Source organism: Saimiri boliviensis, chromosome 2 (genome assembly GCF_048565385.1).
Source record: "Saimiri boliviensis isolate mSaiBol1 chromosome 2, mSaiBol1.pri, whole genome shotgun sequence".
Classification (NCBI taxonomy): Eukaryota; Metazoa; Chordata; class Mammalia; order Primates; family Cebidae; genus Saimiri; species Saimiri boliviensis.
In genome coordinates, this window is record NC_133450.1 from 39510134 (window position 1) to 39533332 (window position 23199).

The following is a 23199-nucleotide window of genomic DNA, read 5'->3' on the forward strand; positions in this document are numbered from 1 at the left end:
AATTTAGCAAGCTGGTAAGATACAAGGGCAACATATACAAACCAATTGTATTTCTATGTGGCAGCAGTGAACAATTGGAAATTGAAATAAAAAACCAATACCATTTACAGTAGCATCAAACACTGTGAAACTTTGGGAATAAACTTAAAAAAGATGTGAAATCTGCACACTAAACACTGCAAAATATAGCTGAAGGAAATTAAAGAAATCCTGAATAAATGGAGAGAGATGTTAATGGACCGTAAGATTCAGTATTGTTTTTAATTCTCCCCCAAAATGATCTATAGATTCAAACTGATACAAATCTAATAAAGCTTTTTGGTAGAAATTGACAAGCTGATTCTTAAAATCATATGAAAACGTAATGGACCTAGAATAGTCAAAACAACCTTGAAAAAGAACAAACCTGGAAGACTTATACCATGTGATTTCAAAGACAATATGGTATTGATGTCAAGAGAAACAAATAGATCAATGGAACAGAGAGTCCAGAAATACATCTGTACAACTACAGATGGTCCTCAATTTATGATGGGGTTATGTCCCAAAAAACCCATCTTAAATTGAACATGTTGCTAGTCAACAATGTACTTAACATACCTAACCTACTGAACATCATAGCTTAGCCTAGCCTACCTTAAATGTGTTCAGAATACTTAGATTACCCTGCAGTTGGGCAAAATCATCTAACATAAAACCTATTTTATAATAAGGTACTGAATATTTCATGTAATTTATTGAATACCAGAAGTGATTGCTGAAAATGAAAAAACAGAATGGTTGTATGTATACTGGAAGTACAGTTTCTACTGTATGCCTATCACTCTTGCACCATCATAAAGTCAAAAAAATGCAGATAAGTGTGTTCATTATCTTGATTGTGGTGATGGTTCCACTGTGTATATGTATGTCAACGTACATCAGATCATACAAAATATGTGCAGGTTCTTGTATGTCAGTTATACGTCAATGAATCTGCAAAGTGTAATGAACACAGAATAAAAAGATGAAGAGTGTGAAGTTTGTAGGCTGAATGGAAAAGAGATACCACCAAGCTGGGAACCAAATTAAGCATAGGGTGGAGGCCCTGGAGGATAAGGGTCAGGAGAGGGGAAATGGGGTAGATGTCTTTTTTTTTTTTTTTTTTTTTTTTTTGAGAGACAGAGTTTCACTCTTGTTGCCCAGGCTGGAGTGCAGTGGCGCAATCTTGGCTCACCGCAACCTCCACCTCTCAGGTCTCTTAAGTCAAAAGGCTGTGAATTTCTGTATCCCACATTAGGATAGCAGAGTCTCCAAGGGTTGCATTTGGTTGCTGCTAGATGGCCTTGGCAGGCTAGATAAGCACTGGGCTGTCTGAAGAGGATCTCCTGCATAGTTTGGTCTCCTATTTTCTTGTGTATATGATATGCTTAAGTTAGGATTATGTCACTCAATCACGTCTGCACTGGTGCAGCACACTAGCTGGCCAGGTCAGGGTTTGTCAGTAGTTGTGTTTTAAAAGCTGCCCATTTCTGGGTTATGTGTGTCTACTAATAATTGGTATAATATGGAATGGAAATTAACTGTGTCATCCAACTAAATTTCAGCTCAGTTTCTGGTGTGTATATCAATGACTTCTAAAGATGTCAGAATGATTTAGATACAATGCTTTTGATCTAGAACAGGGGACATACAGTCAAATAGTTAATCAAAGGTCTCATCCTTGATGGGCTTAAGTAGGAGAGGCACATATTTCTTTCTCAGGGAGGGAAGGGAAAAGACCACACCATTCTAACTCTCTCAGCTAATCCTCTTCCACTATACATATATAGGATGTGTGGTACTTGGGATTCCTGTATCATATTTAGCCTTTGATAAGGCTCTTGAAACTAAGAGACAACAGAAAATGTTGAATTTAACAACCCATTACAATGCTTGTTAGACTGTTTTTATAAACTCTAAGGCAGGCATCCCCAAACTTTTTACACAGGGGGCCAGTTCACTGTCCCTCAGACCATTGGTGGGCCGCCACATACTGTGCTCCTCTCACTGACCACCAATGAAAGAGGTGCCCCTTCCTGAAGTGCGGCGGGGGGCCAGATAAATGGCCTCAGGGGGCCGAATGCGGCCCGAAGGCCGTAGTTTGGGGACGCCTGCAAGGTGTTATGCAAGTGTCGTAGTTAATAAAATAGCATCTCTAACACTCAACAGAGAGACTGGCCATCTTGCCACACAGGAACTTGAGGACTAGATAAATCTTCTCCCTTGGATAGAATTAGAGAGGGTATGGAATTTAGGAATTAGAATATAATTAATTACATTAATTATCCATAGTCTTTAAAATATTTTAAATTAGAAACAAGTCTATTTAAAGTTTTAAGATTCACAAAGAATGAAACTTTTCATTAAATGAAAGAAATAGAGGGGTTAAGTCAGGCAATCCTATTTTACAATAAGAAAGTTAAGAGACATTGGCTCAAGCCCTGGTTCCCTCTGAGTTTATGAGGAGAGGTCCCATGAAGTGGGTGGGTGGAGGAGACAGACACAGAGGGATGCTGGTGAGGAAAGATGGGGGGTTCTTTTCTGTTGACCAAGAACTCGGAGGCAAAGCACAGTTGAACAGCAGCCTGCTGGCCTCATAGCACCTTTTGAGTCCCATCTGCCCTCGTGTGCTGGGGACAGGAGGTGGTGACAGAGGTTGTGGGTCATGGCCAGAGATTCCTGTCCTCAAAGCAAACAAGCAACGCCACATATGGGTCCCCAAAGCCAGGCCTTCTTTCCTTTGGTCAGTATTCTGGGACTTTTGTTAACACATTAGATTTTCTCATGTATTTGCCTTCAGTCAAGGAAAGCTTACATTTTCATCCTTTGAACAAATCAGATGTGGCAAATCTTGAAGGAAGAGGTGGCTCTCCCCCACCACTGTGCTGCCCAGTATGTCATCAGGTGGGCTGGTGAGCAGAGCACACAGCTGTTTTCAGCTGATAAAGGGGAGAGGAGATGTGTCCTTGATTTTATTTCACTTTCTTTGGTATGTGTGGGCACAGTGCCAATATCTTGTCTTTTTTTTTAAACTATACTGCTTCAGTTTCATGAAAGGTAATTTAATTTTGTTATACAGTGAATCCTAACTGATGATTTTACTTTTCGGGGGTGGAGTGGGTGCTAAATTTTTGTTGTTTTCTGTGTCTGACTGGGCAGGGCTTTGGCTCTTGTCCCTTGCCCCACCCTGCCCAGGGCCTGCCACTTAGTAGTACTCTGTACATATAAGTTTGATGAGCAAGGGCCCGAGCACGAATGCCCAAGGTGCAGGCACGGTACTGCCAACTGGAGAGTCAGGCAGCAGCATGGGTATTCTTCAGCACAGTTCCTTTCCGGGAGGGTATTTCTTTTCTGTGTGATCAATGAGAACAGGAGTCCCCAGGATAATGTTATACAGGTCAGTCTTTTTGTATATGCACTGCCCCCGCCCCCCCCCCGCAATATGTAAAATGGATTTAGCATATGCCTTTCCAAAACTGCAGTGCCTTACCTCCCTAAACCACTTGTGCAGGGGTCCCCATACTTTTTACACAGGGGGCCAGTTCACTGTCCCTCAGACCGTTGGACGGCCGGACTATGCAAGGTGTGACACCCTTCACAGCCAGCGCTGCTGCCTCCACTATCCCAGACAGCGGTATACAGTGTCACAGGCCCAGCAGCACCTCCAGTGCTGTATACAGGGATGGCAGTGATCAGCCTGTGACACTGTGTATACAGCGTCCTGGACATCTGTAGCAGCGGTGGGCCTCTTCTGTGGGAAGCCCACTGCTGCATGTTTCCCCTATTATAAGACACCTCCTAAAAATAAGACAGCCCCCATCTTTTGTGGGTAAAATTAATATAAGACAGGGTCTTATAATAGGGGAAACATGGTGTGTAGTAATGTGGGGGGAGACTTTTGGGCAAAGGGAGGTTATAGGGGCCATTATGTTGTTGCACATTTGGGGGCGTATGGGGGCCATTGTACTGTATAGTAATGGTTATAGTGCTTTGCCTTTCTTCCTACTTCTGCTGTTATTTCACACTGCTTCCGGTGATGTGGGGCACCGCAGCTGCAGACCAGATGTGTGTCATATGACGCGCTTCCGGAGCCGTGACACGTGCATCCCGCGTCACTGGAAGTAGTACTGTACGTGAGCGATGCCGCGCTTTGCGCCACCACATACAGTACTCCAGGAGCACGGGATGTATGCATCCGCATCCTGTGCCCCTCTCACTGACCACCAATGAAAGAGGTGCCCCTTCCTGAAGTGCGGCGGGGACCGGATAAATGGCCTCAGGGGGCCGCATGCGGCCCGCGGGCCTTAGTTTGGGGACCCCTGCGCTTGTGGCTGATGGACTCTGTATCCCACGTGGAGCTGTGCTGCCCCCACAGCCTGTAGAAGGCCCAGGGTCTGGCCTTGGCAATGACTGTGGTTCATGAAGTGGATAACACAATGACACATACATGTTCTCTGAGGGAACCTTGGTCACACACAGCCCAGGAAATTTATGTTATTGTAATTTTGGTTCTGGGGTGTTCTTTTATTACTTTTTTTTTTTAGTAACAGCTTTACTGTGATGTAATTCATGTACCACATAATTTATCCATATTAAGTATACAATTCAGTGTTTTTAGTTTATTCACTGTAAGTGGTGCAACCATCACTGCTATCCATTTTAGAACATTTTCATCACCTGAAAAGCACCTCATGCTTCTTAGCCATCATTTCCCACTCCCTACCCCACCCACACCCCTAGGCAACCTCTAATCTGCTTTTCTGACTCTATGGATTTGCCTATTCTAGACGTTTTGTTATAAATGGAATCACACAACATGTGGTCCTTTGTGCCTGGCTGCTTTTGCTTAGCAGGTTTTCTTTTTTTTTTTTTGCTCTTGTTACCCAGGCTGGAGTGCAATGGCGCGATCTCGGCTCACCGCAACCTCCGCCTCCTGGGTTCAGGCAATTCTCCTGCCTCAGCCTCCTGAGTAGCTGGGATTACAGGCACGTGCCACCATGCCCAGCTAATTTTGTTTTTTTTTTTTGTATTTTTAGTAGAGACGGGGTTTCACCATGTTGACCAGGATGGTCTCGATCTCTTGACCTCATGATCCACCTGCCTCAGCCTCCCAAAGTGCTGGGATTACAAGCTTGAGCCACCACGCCCGGCCGCTTAGCAGGTTTTCAAGGTTCATCTACCAGTACCTCATTCCTTTTTGTAGCTGAATACTATTCTGCTGTATGGATAGACCACGTTTTGTTGAGCCGTTCATCAGTCAGTGGACAGTCCACTTTTAGGCTGAGTTATGCTGCTATGAACATTTGTGTAAAATCTGAGGATTTGTTTTTATATTTTTAATGTATGTTACTTTAAACTGAGACATGTACAGGTACACAAGTTTGGCTCCTTTTGGAATTCTAAGACAGTATTTCTTGATGACAGTGGAAGTCACATGTCATGCAGCCGAATAGACTACAGGGTAGCTAAAAGGAAGCACTTGTTCATGCAGCTGGGCTTGATTTTAGGGAAAGTAAGCTTGAAATAATTTTCTCTGTATTTTTTTACTAATAATTTTCTGTGTGTAGCTAAAACACATATTAGCACGAATATTTATCATTTCAAATAGGATGTTTTTGGCTAAAAAAAAAATAAGGGTCTGTCTACTCCTCAAAGCACTCATATTCAGTCTTGCTTAGGGCAGAAGGGTGGCTGTGGGGTGTGTGTGGGGACAAGGCAGACCTCCAGCATGTGGGGCAATATGGTGCCTCTGCTGGGATGAACGGGGCACTGTCAGAGTGCCAGGGGACAACTCATACCAGACTTAGGGTGAAATGGTAGGGACGTTGGGGGAAGCTTCCAGAAGGAATTTCATGACCAGGTTGGAATCTACAGGAGGAATGGGTATAAATCAGCAAGAAAAACAGGGTAGAAGGCTGGGTGCAGTGGCTCATGCCTGTAATTTCAACAATCTGGGAAGCTGAGGCGGGTGGATCACCTGAGGTCAGGAGTTTGAGACCAGCCTGGCCAACATGGTGAAACCCCATCTTTATCAAAAATACAAAACGTAGCTGGGTGTGGTGACGCATGCCTGTAATCCCAGGTACTTGGGAGACTTGACGCAGGAGAATCCCTTGAACAAGGGAGTTGGAGTTGCAGTGAGCCGAGATCGTGCCACAGCCTGGTGACAGAGTGAGAGTCCGTCTCAAAAGAAAAAAAATTAGGGTAGAGAGGAAGGAGAGAGTTCCCAAGCAGAAAGCTGAGCACATTTGGAGCGTCACCTGTTAAGAGAGTTGAGAGTGGGACTCACGGCACGGTGTGGTGGGAACTGCAGATGAGAGGGGCAGGGAGGGGCCTGGTGCCCCTGATAGCTGCAGCAGATGGTTTGGACTCTCTACCCTGTGAGCTGGGCAGTCATTAAAGGTAGCCCCATGAGCAGATCTGCACTGTGGCCACTCAGAAGGGGACACACAGGGCCAAGGGTCGGATCTTGTTTCCTCTGTGGTGGGAGCACAGGTCATCACTGGGGTGACAGTGGGAAGTTTGAGGAGGTGGGGGGGACTCTGAAAGAACCAGTGTGGAGAACAAAGTGGGGGGCGGGGGTTGGAGAAGCAGCTTCAGGGATATTGAAAAGATGAATATTTAAATCTGCATCATCAGACATTATGGAGATCCCTAGGGATGTGGCCAAGCACTACACTTACATAATTGTGCTTCAGTATGTCCTTGCCTTAACTGAGTTGAACTTAGTTAAATTGAGCTGCCTTAATTGAACTGAAAGTGCCAATAAAAATAGAGAACAAAAACTGCCAAAACAAATTCTGTGGATGCTGGAGCACCAGCTATCTTCAGTCTCATGACAGCCAAGACTCAGCAGCTCCCTTGTTGATTTCACATATTCGTTATTTATTCTTGCTTTGAAATTAAAAGCCTGGAAGAGAAGCTAATTATTAAAGGGAATCAAGGAGTCAGGCAGCGGTGGGGGTCGGGTGGGGAGGAGGAGATTTAGGTGAGCTGTTATTTTGCTGCCATTGGGACACCACAGTATCTCAATCCTAGAGTTGGAGGGCAGTTAAATGCAGGGCAGGGCAGGATGGGGGAGGCAGAGTACCCGGGGCGTGGTTGTGGGGACCTAAGGAGATGTGTTCCTGCATGTGTTGCTGTATGAGGAACTGAGGCTCAGAGAAATCCAGATGGTGGATAGAAGGTAGGTCCGTCTGACTCCAAATTGGTGGTCTTCCTGCTCCAGCCAGGTGCCACACAGTGTGATGCAGAGGTGGCAGCAGGGGCCCTGCTGTGGCTGTCCGAGGCACGTGGTACACACAGGAGGTGGCAGAGGAGGCTTCATCACATTGGCCATTCCTTTGTTTATTAAACTTCCTTTAGATGGGGAGCCCTCCCTGGGGCTAAGAGTAGAATTACTATCACCTTCTGACCATCTCTGTGTATCTGTTGCTGCAGATGAGAAACACCATATAATGGTTTCAGGCGACTAGATATACTTGCATGGCAAGGCCACAATTATGGGCCCGGTGGGCACTTCAAGGGGACATTTAGTCTGTCTGCGTTAAGCCAGGCTTCTCTTCTAGCTCTGTGATGCAGCTGGCTCTCAGAGAAGAGCCCCTGGGGAGGTAAGACCATGCTTATAATAAGATCCTGCCACACATGCAGATGTCAGAGCAACCCAGATCACCTCGGAGTAGGCATGCTATACAGCTGAGCACAGGACTTCGGCTCCTTTGCTCAGAGCAATGACTTGTGGCTTTTGTTTTTTGTCCAGGTATGTACCCTCTGGTCACAACAACCCAAGATGCTGAGAGCAGCCAGAAGCTGGCCCACTTACTGAACGCCGTGACCGATGCTTTGGTCTGGGTGATCGCCAAGAGTGGCGTCTCCTCCCAGCAGCAGTCCGTGCGCCTGGCTAACCTCCTGATGCTCCTGTCCCACGTCAGGCACGCGAGGTACGCGCCTTCAGGAGCTGCTTGGCTCAGGCATGGGGTGGGATTATACGATCAGAGGAGGGAGAAGAGATTTGGGAAGTGTTTGAAAGTTAAGGAAAATGAATGCCTGAAAGGGAATGGGGGATTTGTCAGCTTGCACACCTGTAACCAGAGATGGGCACAGAGTGGGCATTGAAGGAATGTCACGTGGTATCTTACAGGATATTCATGGCATCCAGTGGTGGCTCATCTGTTTTTCAGTTGCTGGGGTTTATCGCCTGTTTATGGAGTCCTAAAAGGGGCAGTTCCTCCCCTTACATGAACTGCCACCCCTCTTTACACCACCCAGGGCTGAGGCCCTGAGATCATTTTGTTGTGGAGAGGCTAAGACCTGCTCTCCTAGATGGCCCTTTAAGCTGGTGATACGGAGAAGTGCACAAAGGCTTCCCTAAGAGTTGTTCTTTTGATGGCATCAGGATATTAAGGACAAGACCTAAGAGAAGTGGTACGCCCAACAGCTATAGGAAGACGGAGCTGAGGGTAGGGCATGTTTCTGATCAGGAAATGTAATTGCGTGCAGGAAATGTAATGGTGTGTGGTGGTGGCTGCTGCCGGTACAGTGATGTTCAGTGCTTGGTGTCACCCAGAATGGAGGGTAGACTTGCCCTGGAGCTCCAGGAGGGGAGGGGAGGGGAGAATGGAAGGTAATTAAGTGCTCACTGAGGAGCAAGTATAGAGACTGTGAGGAAGGACGATATATACCCCAAGAATCTTTTTTTTTTTTTTTGAGATGGAGTTTTACTCTTGTTGCCCAGACTGGAATGCAATGGCGCCATCTTGGCTCACTGCAACCTCCGCCTCCTGGGTTTGAGGGATTCTCCTGCCTCAGCCTCCCAAGTAGCTGGGATTACAGGCATGTGCCACCACATCCAGCTAATTTCGTACTTTTAGCAGAGATGGGGTTTCACCAGGTTGGTCAGCTGGTCTCGAACTCCTGATCTCAGGTGATCTACCCGCCTTAGCCTCCCAAAGTGCTGGGATTATAGGCGTGAGCTACCACACTTGGCCTTCACCTCAGCAATCTTAAAAAGCAAGAGGAGAGGAAGAAGACTTCTGCCTGTTTCCCCTTTAATGGTTACTCAGCACACAACCATTTGCAGAACAAATACACTTGATCCCGTGTTTGTAGATTCCTTCGTTGTGAATTTATCTGCTTGCTAAAATCTATTTGTAACCCCCAAATCAGTATTCATGGTGTTTTTGAGGTCATGAACAGAGTGGCAAAAACTCTGAGTCACCCTCTATGCACAGTCCCAGCTGAGATGGAACAAGCAGCTGCTCTCCTACAGTAAACAAGTGCCCTTTATTTGGTCTACTTAGTGTCATGGTTTTACATTTTTGTGTTTTTGGTGGGCGACTTCACTGTTTAAATTGGGCCCCTGGTGTGTTGCTGAAGAGCTGTCTAGCGTTCCTCTGTGAAAAAGCTGTGATGCGCCTTCTGGAGCAAGTATGTGTTAGATACGCTTTGTTTGGCCTTGAGTTACAGTGCTGTTGCCCATGAGCCCAATGTTAATGAGTCAACGATATTAGATGAGGCATCTTTAAAAAGAAACACACATAAAACAAGGTTTTGTGATTAGCTAATGAAGATGTGACCAGAGGCTTGCAGGAGCCTAACCCTGTGTTTCCCCTAGGAGTGATAATTCAGTGTTCACAGTGACTTTATGGAACATAATTGCTGCAAATAATGAGAATCGACTGTCCTATATGCCAGGCCATTGTGGGTGTGTGGTGGGGCACAGAGGCTGACAGGATACTCCTTGCCCTTGAGCATAAATTATCAGGGGGAGCTGGATACATGTGCCATGGAGCAATGGGCTGGCGGAAGTGTGATATTAGGGGTGGGGTAGACTGGCTGTGCGCAGAGAGAGCTGGGGAAGGGTTTGGTGTCCTGTGGCTGTCTCAGAGGAGGGAATCTTAGCACCTTTTTGTCCCCATAGTAACAAGGGCATGGAACATCTGCTCAGCATGAAGTGCAAAAATGTGGTCCCAGTGTATGACCTGCTGCTGGAGATGATGAATGCCCACGTGGTTCGCGGGTGCAAGTCCTCCATCACGGGGTCCGAGTGCAGCCCGGCAGAGGACAGTAAAAGCACAGAGGGCTCCCAGAACCCACTGTCTCCATGATGCCTGGCCCAGAGGTGAACAGGCCCACAGAGGTCACGGGCTGAAGCGTGAACTCGAGTGTGTTGGGAGCCTGGGCTTCATCTTTCTGCTGTGTGGTCCCTCATTTGGTAATGGCAGGATTGGTCATGTACCTTCCTTCCCCTGACCTCCCCACCTCCCAGGAGACAGGGTGAGGAAGCCAGTTTCCTTGTTAGCAGGGCGCACACTTGAATGCAGTGTTTTCATACTGAACAGCCTCATAGGATCTCGATGTGGTCTTTCTTTCCATCTCCCTTCCTCCCCTTTGTGAAACATCTTAAGGGTTTTAGAATGAGTGGTGGAAATCTGACCTGGAAGGGCTGCGAATCAGAAAGGGGAGAGGAAGTGACATGCTTACAGGAAGTGGACTAACCCTTCTTGTGCCGCACACACTACCCTTCCCTTTGAGTTGACCTTTGTATGCTCTTTTCTGGACCACTTGATTGTAAGACTGAAAACCCCTGTGACAATCGCGTACCTACCTCCCAGGCCTGTGGGGACTGATCGTATCATGATGCTCATTCTGTCAAAGGCCAAAGGGACTGTAGTAAAGCTGGGATGTGAGTCACGTTCTCTCTCTGACCATGCTGCCAGCTACACCCAGATTCGTCCCTCTTGATGTGCATTCACAGAGCCTGCCAATAATTTGCGGTATGAGTGTATGAGAGTGTGATATTTTCATGGAGGACTGTGGGAAATACAAATCTCCCTGCTCCTGGAGCTGCCCTTCCTTAAACCTCTGTTGTCCCATGGGGCCAGCATGAGTGCTGGAGAGAGGCTGTGTTTGCAGGAATGGGGTTCTCTCCTGTGGGTGTGGGTGACAGCCCCAGTGTTTCCCTGGGGGCACTGTGGATGCAGTTCCCATCCACAGTGGAAGCAGCCACCCCAAGCAGTCAGGGACACTTTGGGCTGTGGGTGTGCACAGCATGCTGTTTTGCAGATGGATGAGTAGCCACGCACCCCAGTGTGTCAGCTCTGGGGCCACACTGCATAGCCTTGAGGAGTACACCCCTTGAACAAGACCCAGTTTGTGAACTCTCCTGAAACAAATATTTAGGGATAATTATCTATAGCAAGGAATAATTCTTCTACACTTGAGAGCTTTTAAAAAGATTTTATGGTGGTTTCTGGGTGAAAAACAGTAAAAATATTAGTTCTTATTCCAAGAGGAACACAAGTAGGACATGAAGAAAGGCGCCTCTGAAATGACAGTTTTAAATCACTTTTTTTTCTTTTTGAGACAGAGTTTCACTTGTTGCCCAGGCTGGAGTGCAATGGCGCGATCTTGGCTCACTACAACCTCCACCTCCAGGGTTCAACCGATTCTCCTGCCTCAGCCTCCCAAGTAGCTGCGATTACAGGTGCCTGCCACCATGCCCAGCTAATTCTGTATTTTTAGTAGGAATAGAATTTTTCCATGTTTGTCAGGCTGGTCTCGAACTCCTGAACTCAGGTGATCTGCCCACCTTGGCCTCCCAAAGTGCTGGGATTACAGGCGTGAGCCACCGCACCCGGCCCCCAACTCACTTTTATAAGATTTGAAATTTTCAGTTTTGTCAACAGTGGATGTGCAAAATGAATAACAGCATACTTTGGAAGCAAGCAATGAAATAATCATGTTTGATTACTGTAGTAATGTTTTAAACTAATTACCTTGTGATACATTAAGTATATTTTCTTTTTGAAAATAGGTTCACTTTGGCTAGCATATCCTGTATTTACTAAGTCATTAGGAAGATTACATTTAGTGTTAGAAAGGTTGATTTCTGCTAGTGAGACCTTGAATAATCCTTAATTTTGATATTGGTACAGTTTTACTAAAAGTTGAGCTTAGCTGTTTCAGAAACGCTTGGACGAGTACCTAGAGAAGACACTGCTGTCTGCGTTCTGAGGCAGTTTGAAGTTATTCTTGAGTGACTCAGTGTTACAGCCTTAGTAAGATTTAGTACAGGTAGGATAAGCTTGATTTCACAGGAACCAGGGAACCAGTGTCAGCTTCTTTCTTCCTGGCCAGCCTAGAATCCCCCACTCCCAAGAGAGGGGTTTGGAAGCTGGAGAGCAGGAAGTAAGAGGCAAAGAAGGCAGCCTTCAACAACTCATTATCTTCCAGTGAAATTCCACTAAATATATTTTTAAAGGAGATTACCAGGTAACAAAAACATAAAAAACCAAAACCAGGCCAGATGTGGTGGCTCATGATTGTAAATCCCAACATACTGGGAGGCCGAGGCAGGCGAATCACGTGAGCCCAGGAGTTTAAGTCCAGACTGGGCAACATGGAGAATCCCTGTCCTACAAAAAATACAAAAATTAGCTAGGCGTGATGGTGCAGGCCTGTAGTTCCAGCTACCTGGGAGGCTGAGGTGAGAGCATCACCTGAGCCTGGGGAGATCAAGGCTGTGGTGAGCTGAGATCATATCAAAGCACTCCAGCCTGGGTGACAGAGGGAGACCCTGTCACACACACAAGTTACCAGCCAGGCACAGTGGCTCATGCCTATAATCCCAGCCCTTTGGGAGGCCAAAGTGGGAGGATCACAAGGTCAGGCGTTTGAGACCAGCCTGGCCAACAAGTTTAAACCCCGTTTCTACTAAAAATACAAAAAATTAGTTGGGCATGGTGGTAGGCACCTGTAATTCCAGCTGCTTGGGAGGCTGAAGCAGCAGAATCACCTGAATCTGGGAGGGAGGAGGTTGCAGTGAGCCAAGATGGTGCCATTGCACTCCAGCCCGGGCAACAAGAGTTAACAGTCCATCTCAAAAAAAAAAAAAAAAAAAAAATTACCAGTAAATATATATATATAAACTTTTGGAGAGTAGATCTTAAGACAGATTTCATTCCTACTCCTGAGAGTGAACGGGCAATGGCAATACCTTTAGAGCCTTGAGAGGGCAGTCTGGCGAGCCCTGCAGTGTTTCAGCTGTTCTCATTGAATCTCCTCACCCCCCTGTCTGGCCTCAGGCCTGTCCCATACTCACTGCCCACCAGGACTGACTATAAAAGATTTGACACTAAAATCGTCTTGAAGGGATTTTTCTCAGAAAGGTAAGGTGGGAACACGAGACAAAGCTGTCAGCCTAACAACAACTATGAGGACTCTTACCTGCATTAAAAACAAAACTGCGGCCGGGTGCGGTGGCTCAAGCCTGTAATCCCAGCACTTTGGGAGGCCGAGGCGGGTGGATCACGAGGTCAAGAGATCGAGACCATCCCGGTCAACATAGTGAAACCCCGTCTCTACTAAAAATACAAAAAATTAGCTGGGCATGGTGGTGCGTGCCTGTAATCCCAGCTACTCGGGAGGCTGAGGCAGGAGAATTGCCTGAACCCAGGAGGCGGAGGTTGCGGTGAGCTGAGATCGCGCCATTGCACTCCAGCCTGGGTAACAAGAGTGAAACTCCGTCTCAAACAAACAAACAAACAAACAAACAAACAAACTGCAAAATTGATGGGAGCTGTGCAGTACGAGTGTTGATCTGGAATACTTCCCCTGCTGACTCAGCTGGAAGGGCAACCGTTTTAGATTTCGGGAAGGAAGAAAAATCAGTTACCAATACTTGGTAGAGCCATATTATATATCCACATACATTTATATATATAAGCGGAGTTGAAGCAATTCTAGAATTTTCTAGCTTGTGAAAACGGGATTTGGTTTTTTTTTTGGGATGGAGTTTCACTGTTACCCAAGCTGGAGTGCTATGGCATAGTCTCAGCTCACCACAACCTCCGCCTCCTGGGTTCAAGCAGTTCTCCTGCCTCAGCCTCCCGAGTAGCTGGGACTACAGGTGTGCACCACCATGCCCGGCTAAGTTTTGTATTTTTAGTAGAGACGGGGTTTTACCTTGTTGACCGGGATGGTCTCGATCTCTTGACCTCGTGATCCACCTGCCTCGGCCTCCCAAAGTGCTGGGATTACAGGCGTGAGCCACCAGCGCCCGGCCTGGTTCTTATTTACATCTGCTAAGGGATTTTTCAAATTCAAAGTGAACCTTCTGTTTATAGGCCTATTTTGAAACAAAGTATCTTCATTTAATACGATTTGACACTTTTTATTTTGATACAGGGTCTCACTCCTGGCTAGAGTGCAGTGGCACCACCATGGCTCATTGCAGCCTCAAACTCCTGGTCTCAAGTGATCTTCCCACCTCAGCTCCTGCCTTCCCTAAGTAGCTGGGACTACAGGCTCATACCACCACACCTGGCTAATTCTTTTTAATTTTTGTAGAGATGGGGTCTCGCTATGTTGCCTAGGCTGGTCTTGAACTCCTGGGCTCAAGCGATCTGCCTGCCAAGGCCTCCCAAACTGCTGGGATTACAGGCATGAGCCATTGTGCCCAGCCCCGACACAGGTTTTTAAGCTGCTGAAAATCTTTTAAAAAGATAAAAACACAGCCGGGCGCGGTGGCTCAAGCCTGTAATCCCAGCACTTTGGGAGGCTGAGGCGGGCGGATCACGAGGTCAAGAGATTGAGACCATCCTGGTCAACATGGTGAAACCCCGTCTCTACTAAAAATACAAAAAATTAGCTGGGCATGGTGGCACGTGCCTGTAATCCCAGCTACTCAGGAGGTTGAGGCAGGAGAATTGCCTGAACCCAGGAGGCGGAGGTTGCGGTGAGCCGAGATCGCGCCATTGCACTCCAGCCTGGGTAACAAGAGCGAAACTCCGTCTCAAAAAAAAAAAAAAAAAAAAAAAAAAGATAAAAACACATTATTTAGTACCTAAAGATAATATTTGTGCCAGACAGTTCCTAGTGCCTCAGACATTCACATTTAATCCTTTTAAGAACTGCTATTGTCCTGATTTTCTGGTTTTGGAACTAGAGACAGTGTAAGCAAACTTGCTCAAGGTCACATGGGGAGTAAGTGATAGAGCTGAACACAGGCAGTCTAAGTCCAGTGCCGACAGTGACCATGCACTTCGACCAGTTTAAAAAAAAATTATTTTAAAACTGCAGACTCTGTCCATCAGATGCGACCTGGCATGCATGGCTGCTGTGATTTAAATGAGGCCTCCTTGTGTCACCCCCTCACCTCCTACCACAATGTCCAGGACACCCTAGACACAGTAAGTTTGTAAACCTCTGACAGATTCAACTGTACCTTTCATGTATGTGTAAATTAAAGCTTACAGGGCAAAGGCACCTATCCAAGGTCATTTAAAACAACTCACGGCAAAGCTTGGACTGGCACTCAAGTCTTCTGCTTGCCTGGCAGGCCAGTATCACTCCTGCTCCAGGACTTGTTTCTGTGAGACTCTGCTTTGTGAGCTGAGTCATAGCAGAAAGGAGGGATGGTGAAGTTAGGGTTGCCTTCCACCGTACCTTTAGACCCTGTCTCCTCAGCTTAGATGGCTCTGCATGCACCGTTACAGAAAAGCACCAGTAACGGATGGAAAAGTAAGATGCATTCTATAATTCCCACCATCCCATCTCAGTGAGCTAGTGGGTACTGCGATCACCTCCTGTCCGTGACTGCTTTCCCCAAACACGTGGAGTATGTTCCTTGGAAGTGTACTCGTGTAAAACTCACATCTTTTAGGCACTGATGCTTCCCTGTGGTGTGTGGTATACTGTAGTGTGAAAACATATGCCACTTATTCTTTATAGCTCTCAAACTTGCTGGAATTTTGGCTCCAGTGGCGGCTCTTAAGATGTGCATTGTCTGTGATGTATGATTGAAGCGCCATTTTTGTTGCTTTGGAGTCAATGATTTTTTTTTTTTTTTTAATTCCAAGGATTCTATTGACTTGTAGGGCTAGCCACTGGTAACTGGTGGTGGGTTTCCTCTATGGGAAGCACATAAGGAGTGGCGATGCCAGCTGTGAACAGTTCCTGTTAACTGGATGGTTTTGCATTTGTTTCCTCTGTTCAGTTTCTAAATGCCTTAACTGTTGGTCCTAATACCTTTTATCATTCAATGTGTACCTCAGAGCCTGTTGGCTGGCCATAATTTGCCATTTTCTCAGATGAATGCTTTGTACCATGACACTATTTGTTCACTTCATTTGCAGGCTTTACATTTGGGCCTTGTAGAAATGAATGTACGCTGCTATGTGAAAGCAGACTTTGAGACCTGCTCTCCCTTCCTCCAGGGAGTGTTTTTTCCTTACTGTGTCCCTTTCATGTCTATGGCACTGTCACAGAGAGTTTAACATGATAGAAATAAAGTGTTTTCATTATTTTGGCTTTAAAAATGTATTTGTTGAGGGTTGAGTATAGGCATATACAGTAATTAGGCTAAGCAGTGTCTACATTCTATTATTTTGGGGTTAGAGTCCTTTGAAAATTTGATGAAAACCAGGGCTAGTCTTCACAGGAAAGGGCACCTGAACACAAATGCTTGTGTACAATTTCAGAAGAGTTAAGCTCTGCTTTAATGTATGGCTTCTTAAAAAGGGACAATTTCATCTTTAGTCAGCAATTCTCACACTTGACTGATTTATTACCACAGGTTCCACGTATACAAGTAAAACACAGCCCACAAAAGTCCTGATATCTAGTGCATCAATTATTTGGATAGATTTTCTGCCATTCCATCTGAGTTCAATTAGAATTATATCCTTTGCAGATGGGGAGAAAAGCAACTCATTCATTTTGAAGTTATCTTAGTGCCAATAGTCATGTGACATGTCCTTTGCATGTGGGTCATGAAAGATGTGCAGACGATGTAAAACCCAGACTACCTCATAAAACAGTTCTGGGAATACACTGAGCTTTGAGTGGAAGAAGCTGCAGGGGCCCCCCTGGCGATGGGGGCAAACCAGCTTAAAGGCCTTTATCCTTTGGAAGGGACGAGAATCGATATACGCAATATTGGGCTTTGAAATGAAGACCACTCTGTTCCGTTTACTGCAACTCTGACTTGTCCCGCATCTCTACTTAAGGGCAGAAAAGGCCTCTCACTCACTCACCTCCTTTGGAATGGAAGATGGAGATAGACTCTTGCCTGAAGCAACGATGGAGCAGTGACCCTCTTAATCAACTCGGTGGCCTAAAGGAAAAGCTTGGGTAACATTTTCACTTCAGTTTCCCTCTGGAATCACTGAAGTTATGTGGTTAAAAACCATCATCGGCTGGGCGCGGTGGCTCAAGCCTGTAATCCCAGCACTTTGGGAGGCCAAGGCGGGTGGATCACAAGGTCGAGAGATCGAGACCAACCTGGTCAACATGGTGAAACCCCGTCTCTACTAAAAATACAAAAAATTAGCTGGGCATGGTGGCACGTGCCTATAATCCCAGCACTTTGGGAGGCCGAGGTGGGCAGATGACTTGAGGCCAGGCGTTTGAGACCAGCCTGGCAAACATGGCAAAACCCCATCTCTACTAAAAATGTATTAGTCAGGCATGGTGGCACGAGAATCGCTTGAGCCTGGGAGGTGAAGGTTGCAGTGAGCTGAGATCAGGCCACTGCACTCCAGCCTTGGTGACAGGAGTAAACTGGGTATAAGTTCCTTCCTTTGTGTCCAACTCCTATTCTGTCTTCGCCATTCCCTATAGCGTCTGAGGGTCACACACAGAGTAATTTACATACACACAAGGGTCCTCTTGCCAAACAGGTTTTGAGTCTAGATCTAAGTTAATTTGTAAAAGTTAAAGACTGTAAGAAGTTTAATTCTGTAAGACTTAGAATGAAAGGCTCTCCCCAAATATTTTTAAAATAATTTTTCTTCTTTGGAAGATTAAGCATACCATTGAACTGCTTTGTAAAAGAATCCAGAAGTCTGGCTAATTTTGTCTTTTTAATGAGAAACAAACATCTGAGTTGTACATACCACAAACAAACAGTTTCAAGTTTCTGAACCACCCCCAACCCCCCCGTGGCCAAACAGTTAAAACCCCAAGTGTCACTCTGGATGTGAAAAAGTCTTAGAAAATTAACTTACAAAAACATCCCTATCAAGTCAGCAGTTTGGCATTTACTGTACATTAGTCAAAAGCTCCAGCTAAAATCTGATTTTTTAAAAAAATCAAAGTTTACATTATTCATACAGATTCGGCGTTGTTAAAAAATATGCACAAATAACCACATCCATGCAATAGAATTTCTTTAAAAATGTAAACCAATATAAAAGAGCAGAGCTAGGTACTTAACAGAACATTTTGGTGTATAACCTGTAGCTCAAAATTGCCAGTTGATCAGAGTAAAACTGATTCTAAACGTACAGAGTATGATTGTTTTCATTAGCTAAGGGTGCCTATGAGTTTCTGAAGCATTTCTAGGGTGGAATGTGCTGACTTGCTTCTGTAATATACGTCATGGACACCACTGCTCATTGATCATATTACCTACCTTATAATAATGCTATTTTACAAATAAATCAAAGTGCTTGGCTCTTCAAGAAACTGACATTTCCAGAGATCCCTAAACCAATCAACTAGCTTTGCCAGAATACCCGGGGCAACTGCCACACAGGTTCCCTGCCCCTGGGGAGGAATATAATTTGAAAGCTGCCCTGGGCTCCAGAGAGCCCATGCTGGGCGAGCCCAGAAGGAGGTGTCTGCACAGGTCCCTGGACCTTGCCAACACTGAGAGTCACGCACAGATTGGTCCGGGGCCACGCACTGGGCACCCTTAGCCATCAGGTGGGTGGTGTGACGCTGCAGCCAGCCACTCCCTCTATGTGGGGGGTGGCCCGTTGGTGTACCTCAGCATGGGGTAAAAGGACCTGGCAAAGTTGTTGGCTTGAGTGCAGCTGTAATCTTCTTCGGAGGAGGGCAGCAGGCAGGCCAGGAGCAGCAGCAGCAGGAGAAGCAGCTGCAGGGGCAGGGCTGCCCGGATCACCCGTGAGAGGAAGGAGCGCTGTGGCCGTGTGCTGCCGGCGACCCTGCCAACAGAGGAGGTTGAGAGCTGACCGGGGAGGTTCCACAGGCACGACCCACTCCGTTACCTGACCCCTGCTTATGTAAGTAAGAAATCCAAGACCTGAGATTTAAATGAGGCCAATAGTTGGGCTTCAGTTTCAGAGGAGACCAGCCCTTTCCAGACAAAAGAAAACCAGATTTTTGCAAGGACCTGCTAGTGGCATTGGCAAGACTGAGGCAGTGGGAGTGCGGGGCAGGGAACGCATCGCTGTGGTAGTAAGTCCTGTTACCTGCTCTCTGTCTCCTCCTCGCCTTCTGTCGTTCTCTCTCTGAACTGCTGGGTAAAGAAACTCCAGTTAGAGTTAAAGACAGTTTGGTCCTGTCAATGATAAAATATTCTCTCTTAAATTGTATACCACCTTCATGTTGGGTTACAGCCAAACTTTGGAGACTACAGTAATACAATTGGGATTAAATGTCACATGATGTAGGAAATAATTAAGTTTGTTAAACTACTTAATTTCAGGGTCAAGTTTGTTGATCTGTATTTAATGGCAAAATCAGGAAACCCCTTTACAACACTGTAAGAACTCTCATCTTTCACAACTTACTGTGATCCCAAAGAAAAGTAACTGACTACTTATTAAGTCTTTAAAAAGAACGTTTTATTTAAAGGTATGTATACTTGGAGTAAGCCTCTCCATGGGTCAGCAGGCTGTGCTGACCTGTGCTGTCCTGAAATGGCGAATGGCCTCTTGTCCCAAGTTTCTCTCATCTCGATGACTTTTAAAAATAACCAGTGAGGCTCTCACAGAAGGAAGGGGCTTCTTACCTTTGCTCGGGGAGCTGGCATAGATGCCGAGAGAGGCTGGTCTCCTGAGTCTACCTCGTCGAAGCCAGGCAGGGGTGAGTCTGGGTTCTGAAATGCAGACCCCAAAGGTTAGGCACAGAAATATGTTTCATGCAGATTCTTCCTGGTATAGCTCACCCTCCCCCAGCTTAAAGAAAATTTTTTTTTTTTTTTTTTGAGAGAGTCTCACTGTGTCACCCAGGCTGGAGTGCAGTGGCACAATCATGGGTCACTGCAGCCTTCGCCTCCCAAACTCAAACAATCCTTCCACCTCAGCCTCCTGAGTAGCTGGGACTATAGGCATGTACCACCACACCTGATTAATTTTTGTATTTTTTTTGTCGAGATGGGGTTTTACCATGTTGCCCAGGCTGGTCTTGAACTCCTGGACTTCACTGATCTACCTGCCTTGGCCTCCCAAAATGCTGGGATTACCGGCATGAGCCACTGTGCTCAGCCTTAAATCTTTCCTCAAGGGGCTCTCCTATTGCTCTCACTCCTAATGATAACACTCTTTCAGACAAAAAGGAATGTAAACAAAGAAAAGCCAACCAGTATTAGAAATCAACCCATAGCACAGAGCTGGGGAGACTGAATACAGCCACAGCAAGAGGACCATGGCAACAGTTTCAGTTGATGGTGAGCTCATCACAGGTCAGTGATGAGATCATGTGGCCACCAAGAGAGTCTAGTCTTGGCTGCTTAGAAGAAAACAGACTCTAGAATGCAAGGGACAGACCTGCCCTAGATCTGGTGAGGCCACAGTCTGGATATTCCCATTGTTTTGATTTGGACCCATTTTAAAACAGGCCAGGTGTGGTGGCTCATGCCTGTAATCCCAGCACTTTGGATCGCTTGAGTTTAGGAGGTCAAGATTGGCTTGGGCAACACGGCAAAAAGCCACCTACAACAAATACAAAAATTAGCCACTTCCTTTTTTAAAAAGTTTAAAAAATTGTCACCGTGCCCCTCCGCCCCCACCCCAGTTTCAAAATGACCAAACAAATTCAAAGAGCTTATGCAGCTTTTTTAATTTTTGCCCTCAGAGCGAGATGGAGTCTTGCTCTGTTGCCCAGGCTGGAGTGCAGTGGTGCCATCTTGGCTCACTGTAACCTTCACCTCCCAGGTTTTAAGCTATTCTGCCTCAGTCTCCTGAATAGCTGGGACTACAGGCTCATGCCACCACACCTTGCTAATTTTTTGTACTTTTAGTAGAGACGGGGTTTCACCGTGTTAGGATGGTCTCCATCTCCTAACCTCACGATCAACCCACCTCGGCTTCCCAAAGTGCTGGGATTACAGGCGTGAGCCACTGCGCCTAGCTGCTTATGTAGCCAAAGTCTGCACAACTGGAAAAGGGCAAGACACGAGGCTCCACTCGGCCTACCTGGCCCAATATGGTAATCTTTACATTTAAAAGCTGCAGGTAGACTCACCTGGGTTCCCTGTAAGGACATTAAGTCTTGGGACACTTGCTCCCGTAACTGTTTGAGTTTCTTCTCGATAACATGGACCTTTTCTTCAGCTTCAATATATTCTTCTCCATGTCCCTTAATGAGAAGGCTGTTTGAAATCTCCTGTAACAAGTCCACTCGAGGTTGACATTCTACCAGCTCCTTTTCCAGTTGCTGAGAATAGAAAAAGTGTGTGAAAAGGACTTGTCAAAAGGGACGCTGGTGTGGCCACATGAGGTTTTTCTCAGTACCAGAAAAGTTCCAGAACGAATGATGGGTGGTACTCAACTCCAGAACCTTCTATTTCTCACATCCACCTGTCTGTGTCCTCCAGCCCAGCACTGTTTAGATAGCAGGTGGATTATACCCTGCCCCTATGTTTTATTTCCTTTCACACTGAAGACAGTTGTGACGCTGGAGAAATGAGAGGAAGGAAAGTGAGGCAAGTGGTGTGGAAAGAGCAGCTCCGTCATCTACCGCTGAAGGAAAGGGAAACTAGTCAGTCAACCGAGAACCAGCAGCATAACCACACTGTTCAGAAACATGGAGGTTCACGCCAACCAGACAGGCTTTAATTGTTAAGGGTGGTTATCTTGCTTACAATATGGCCACTAGACACATGTGGCTATTTATTTGAGATGGAGTCTCACTCTGTCGCCCAGGCTGGAGTGCAGTGGCACGACCTGGGCTCATTGCAACCTCTGCCTCCTGGGTTCAACTGATTCTCCTGCCTCAGCCTCCTGTGTAGCTGGGAGTACAGGTGCCCGCCACCACGTCCAGCTTTTTTTTAAAATTATATTTTTAGTAGAGATGGAGGTTTCACCATGTTGACCAGGCTGGTCTTGAACTCCTAATCTTGGGCAATTGGCCAGCCTCGGCCTCCCACAATGCTGGGATTACAGGCGTTAGCGTGGCCTACATCTGGCTATTTAAATTAACTAAAATTAAAAATTCAGCTTCAGTCACAATAGCCACATGAGGTTACTAGACAGTGCAGATGCAGGCCATCTCTATCACTGCAAAAAGTGCTACTGGCTGTCACTGCTCTAGAGACTGGGGCTTTGCAAACATTTTAGGAAAACAATACATATATATTTAAACAATGGCTAGCACTCTGATTAAAATTTAAAATATTTAAACCACATACAGCTTTATGGATGAAAATGTCACCCTGAGCGTGAGAATACAGAAATGTCATCATGGTGTGTTAGTGATGAATACACGACGACATGACTCTCCTCCAAGAAGAAAGATTTGTCCATAGTGGATACAGAAAACCCACTCAGCTCATCCCAGCTGTGGCGCAAAGGAGCTCCGTCTTTCTCCTTGGATGAGCAGTAGTCACAAGAGAAAAAATACTTTCACTCAAATGGCTTTAAGGTTCTCAGGATATCAGGCCACCTACGTCCTCAGTTCTGCGGACTGTGGCTCTCCATTCCTGCAAGTCATTTGGCTTCCGAACTGCAAAGGGCTGCTCGGTAGACACCAACTGGAGGAACAGCAGGGCTGAACTCGCGCATTATAGGGAAACACCACTGGCATAGTTCCTGAAATACTAGGCGAGGCTACCTGGGTGCGCCGCCTCTCTGGGACTGACGGAGGCTGGTGGCAATACATAGCCCTTGGGAAGAAACTTACCATTAGTTCCCTCTGACACTCCAGGAGAGCCTGGGGGTCTGCCTTCGGATGGGCGACATGAGCCTTCTGCCTCCGGTTCTCGGCACTTGCTAACCACAGCAGCAGATTTTGACTCAAATGGTGGAAGTCCTTAAAACACAACACACATCAGAGTACTGCCATTTCTTAGAGCCCTGGAAGAGGGCATGCTAGGAATGCAGCTTGCTGCTTCCAATCCATCACAGTCATTTGCTTTTTCTTCTTTTTGCCTTACCTAGTCAATACAAGGGCCAGCTTTAAACTAAATGCCAGGGCCCCAAAACAGAAGAA

General features: G+C 46.2%; 2 protein-coding genes across 13 annotated transcripts in view; one reads left to right on the plus strand and one right to left on the minus strand.

Annotated features, from left to right (window-relative positions):
• Positions 1-17840, plus strand: part of ESR2 (estrogen receptor 2) — a 101392-nt gene extending 83552 nt beyond the window's left edge. For 4 of the 5 annotated variants that reach the window (XM_074393143.1, XM_074393144.1, XM_074393141.1 and 1 more), the window contains 2 exons: positions 7781-7961; positions 9941-12936. In XM_074393143.1, coding sequence (XP_074249244.1) covers positions 7781-7961; positions 9941-10127 — 368 coding nt within the window. In that variant the 3' untranslated portion in view covers positions 10128-12936. Of the gene's footprint in view, positions 1-7780; positions 7962-9940; positions 12937-17030 lie in introns of those variants that run through there. The other variant, XM_074393145.1, reaches the window with a different exon arrangement.
• A 32-nt stretch (positions 17841-17872) lies between these two features.
• The window catches only part of SYNE2 (spectrin repeat containing nuclear envelope protein 2), a 390475-nt gene continuing 385148 nt past the window's right edge, over positions 17873-23199 (minus strand). For 6 of the 8 annotated variants that reach the window (XM_074393136.1, XM_074393133.1, XM_074393134.1 and 3 more), the window contains 5 exons: positions 22891-23019; positions 21235-21426; positions 19781-19867; positions 19239-19285; positions 17873-18971 (listed from right to left, as the gene is read on the minus strand). In XM_074393136.1, coding sequence (XP_074249237.1) covers positions 18764-18971; positions 19239-19285; positions 19781-19867; positions 21235-21426; positions 22891-23019 — 663 coding nt within the window. In that variant the 3' untranslated portion in view covers positions 17873-18763. The remainder of the gene's footprint in view (positions 18972-19238; positions 19286-19780; positions 19868-21234; positions 21427-22890; positions 23020-23199) is intronic. The other 2 variants (XM_074393137.1, XM_074393135.1) reach the window with 1 other exon arrangement.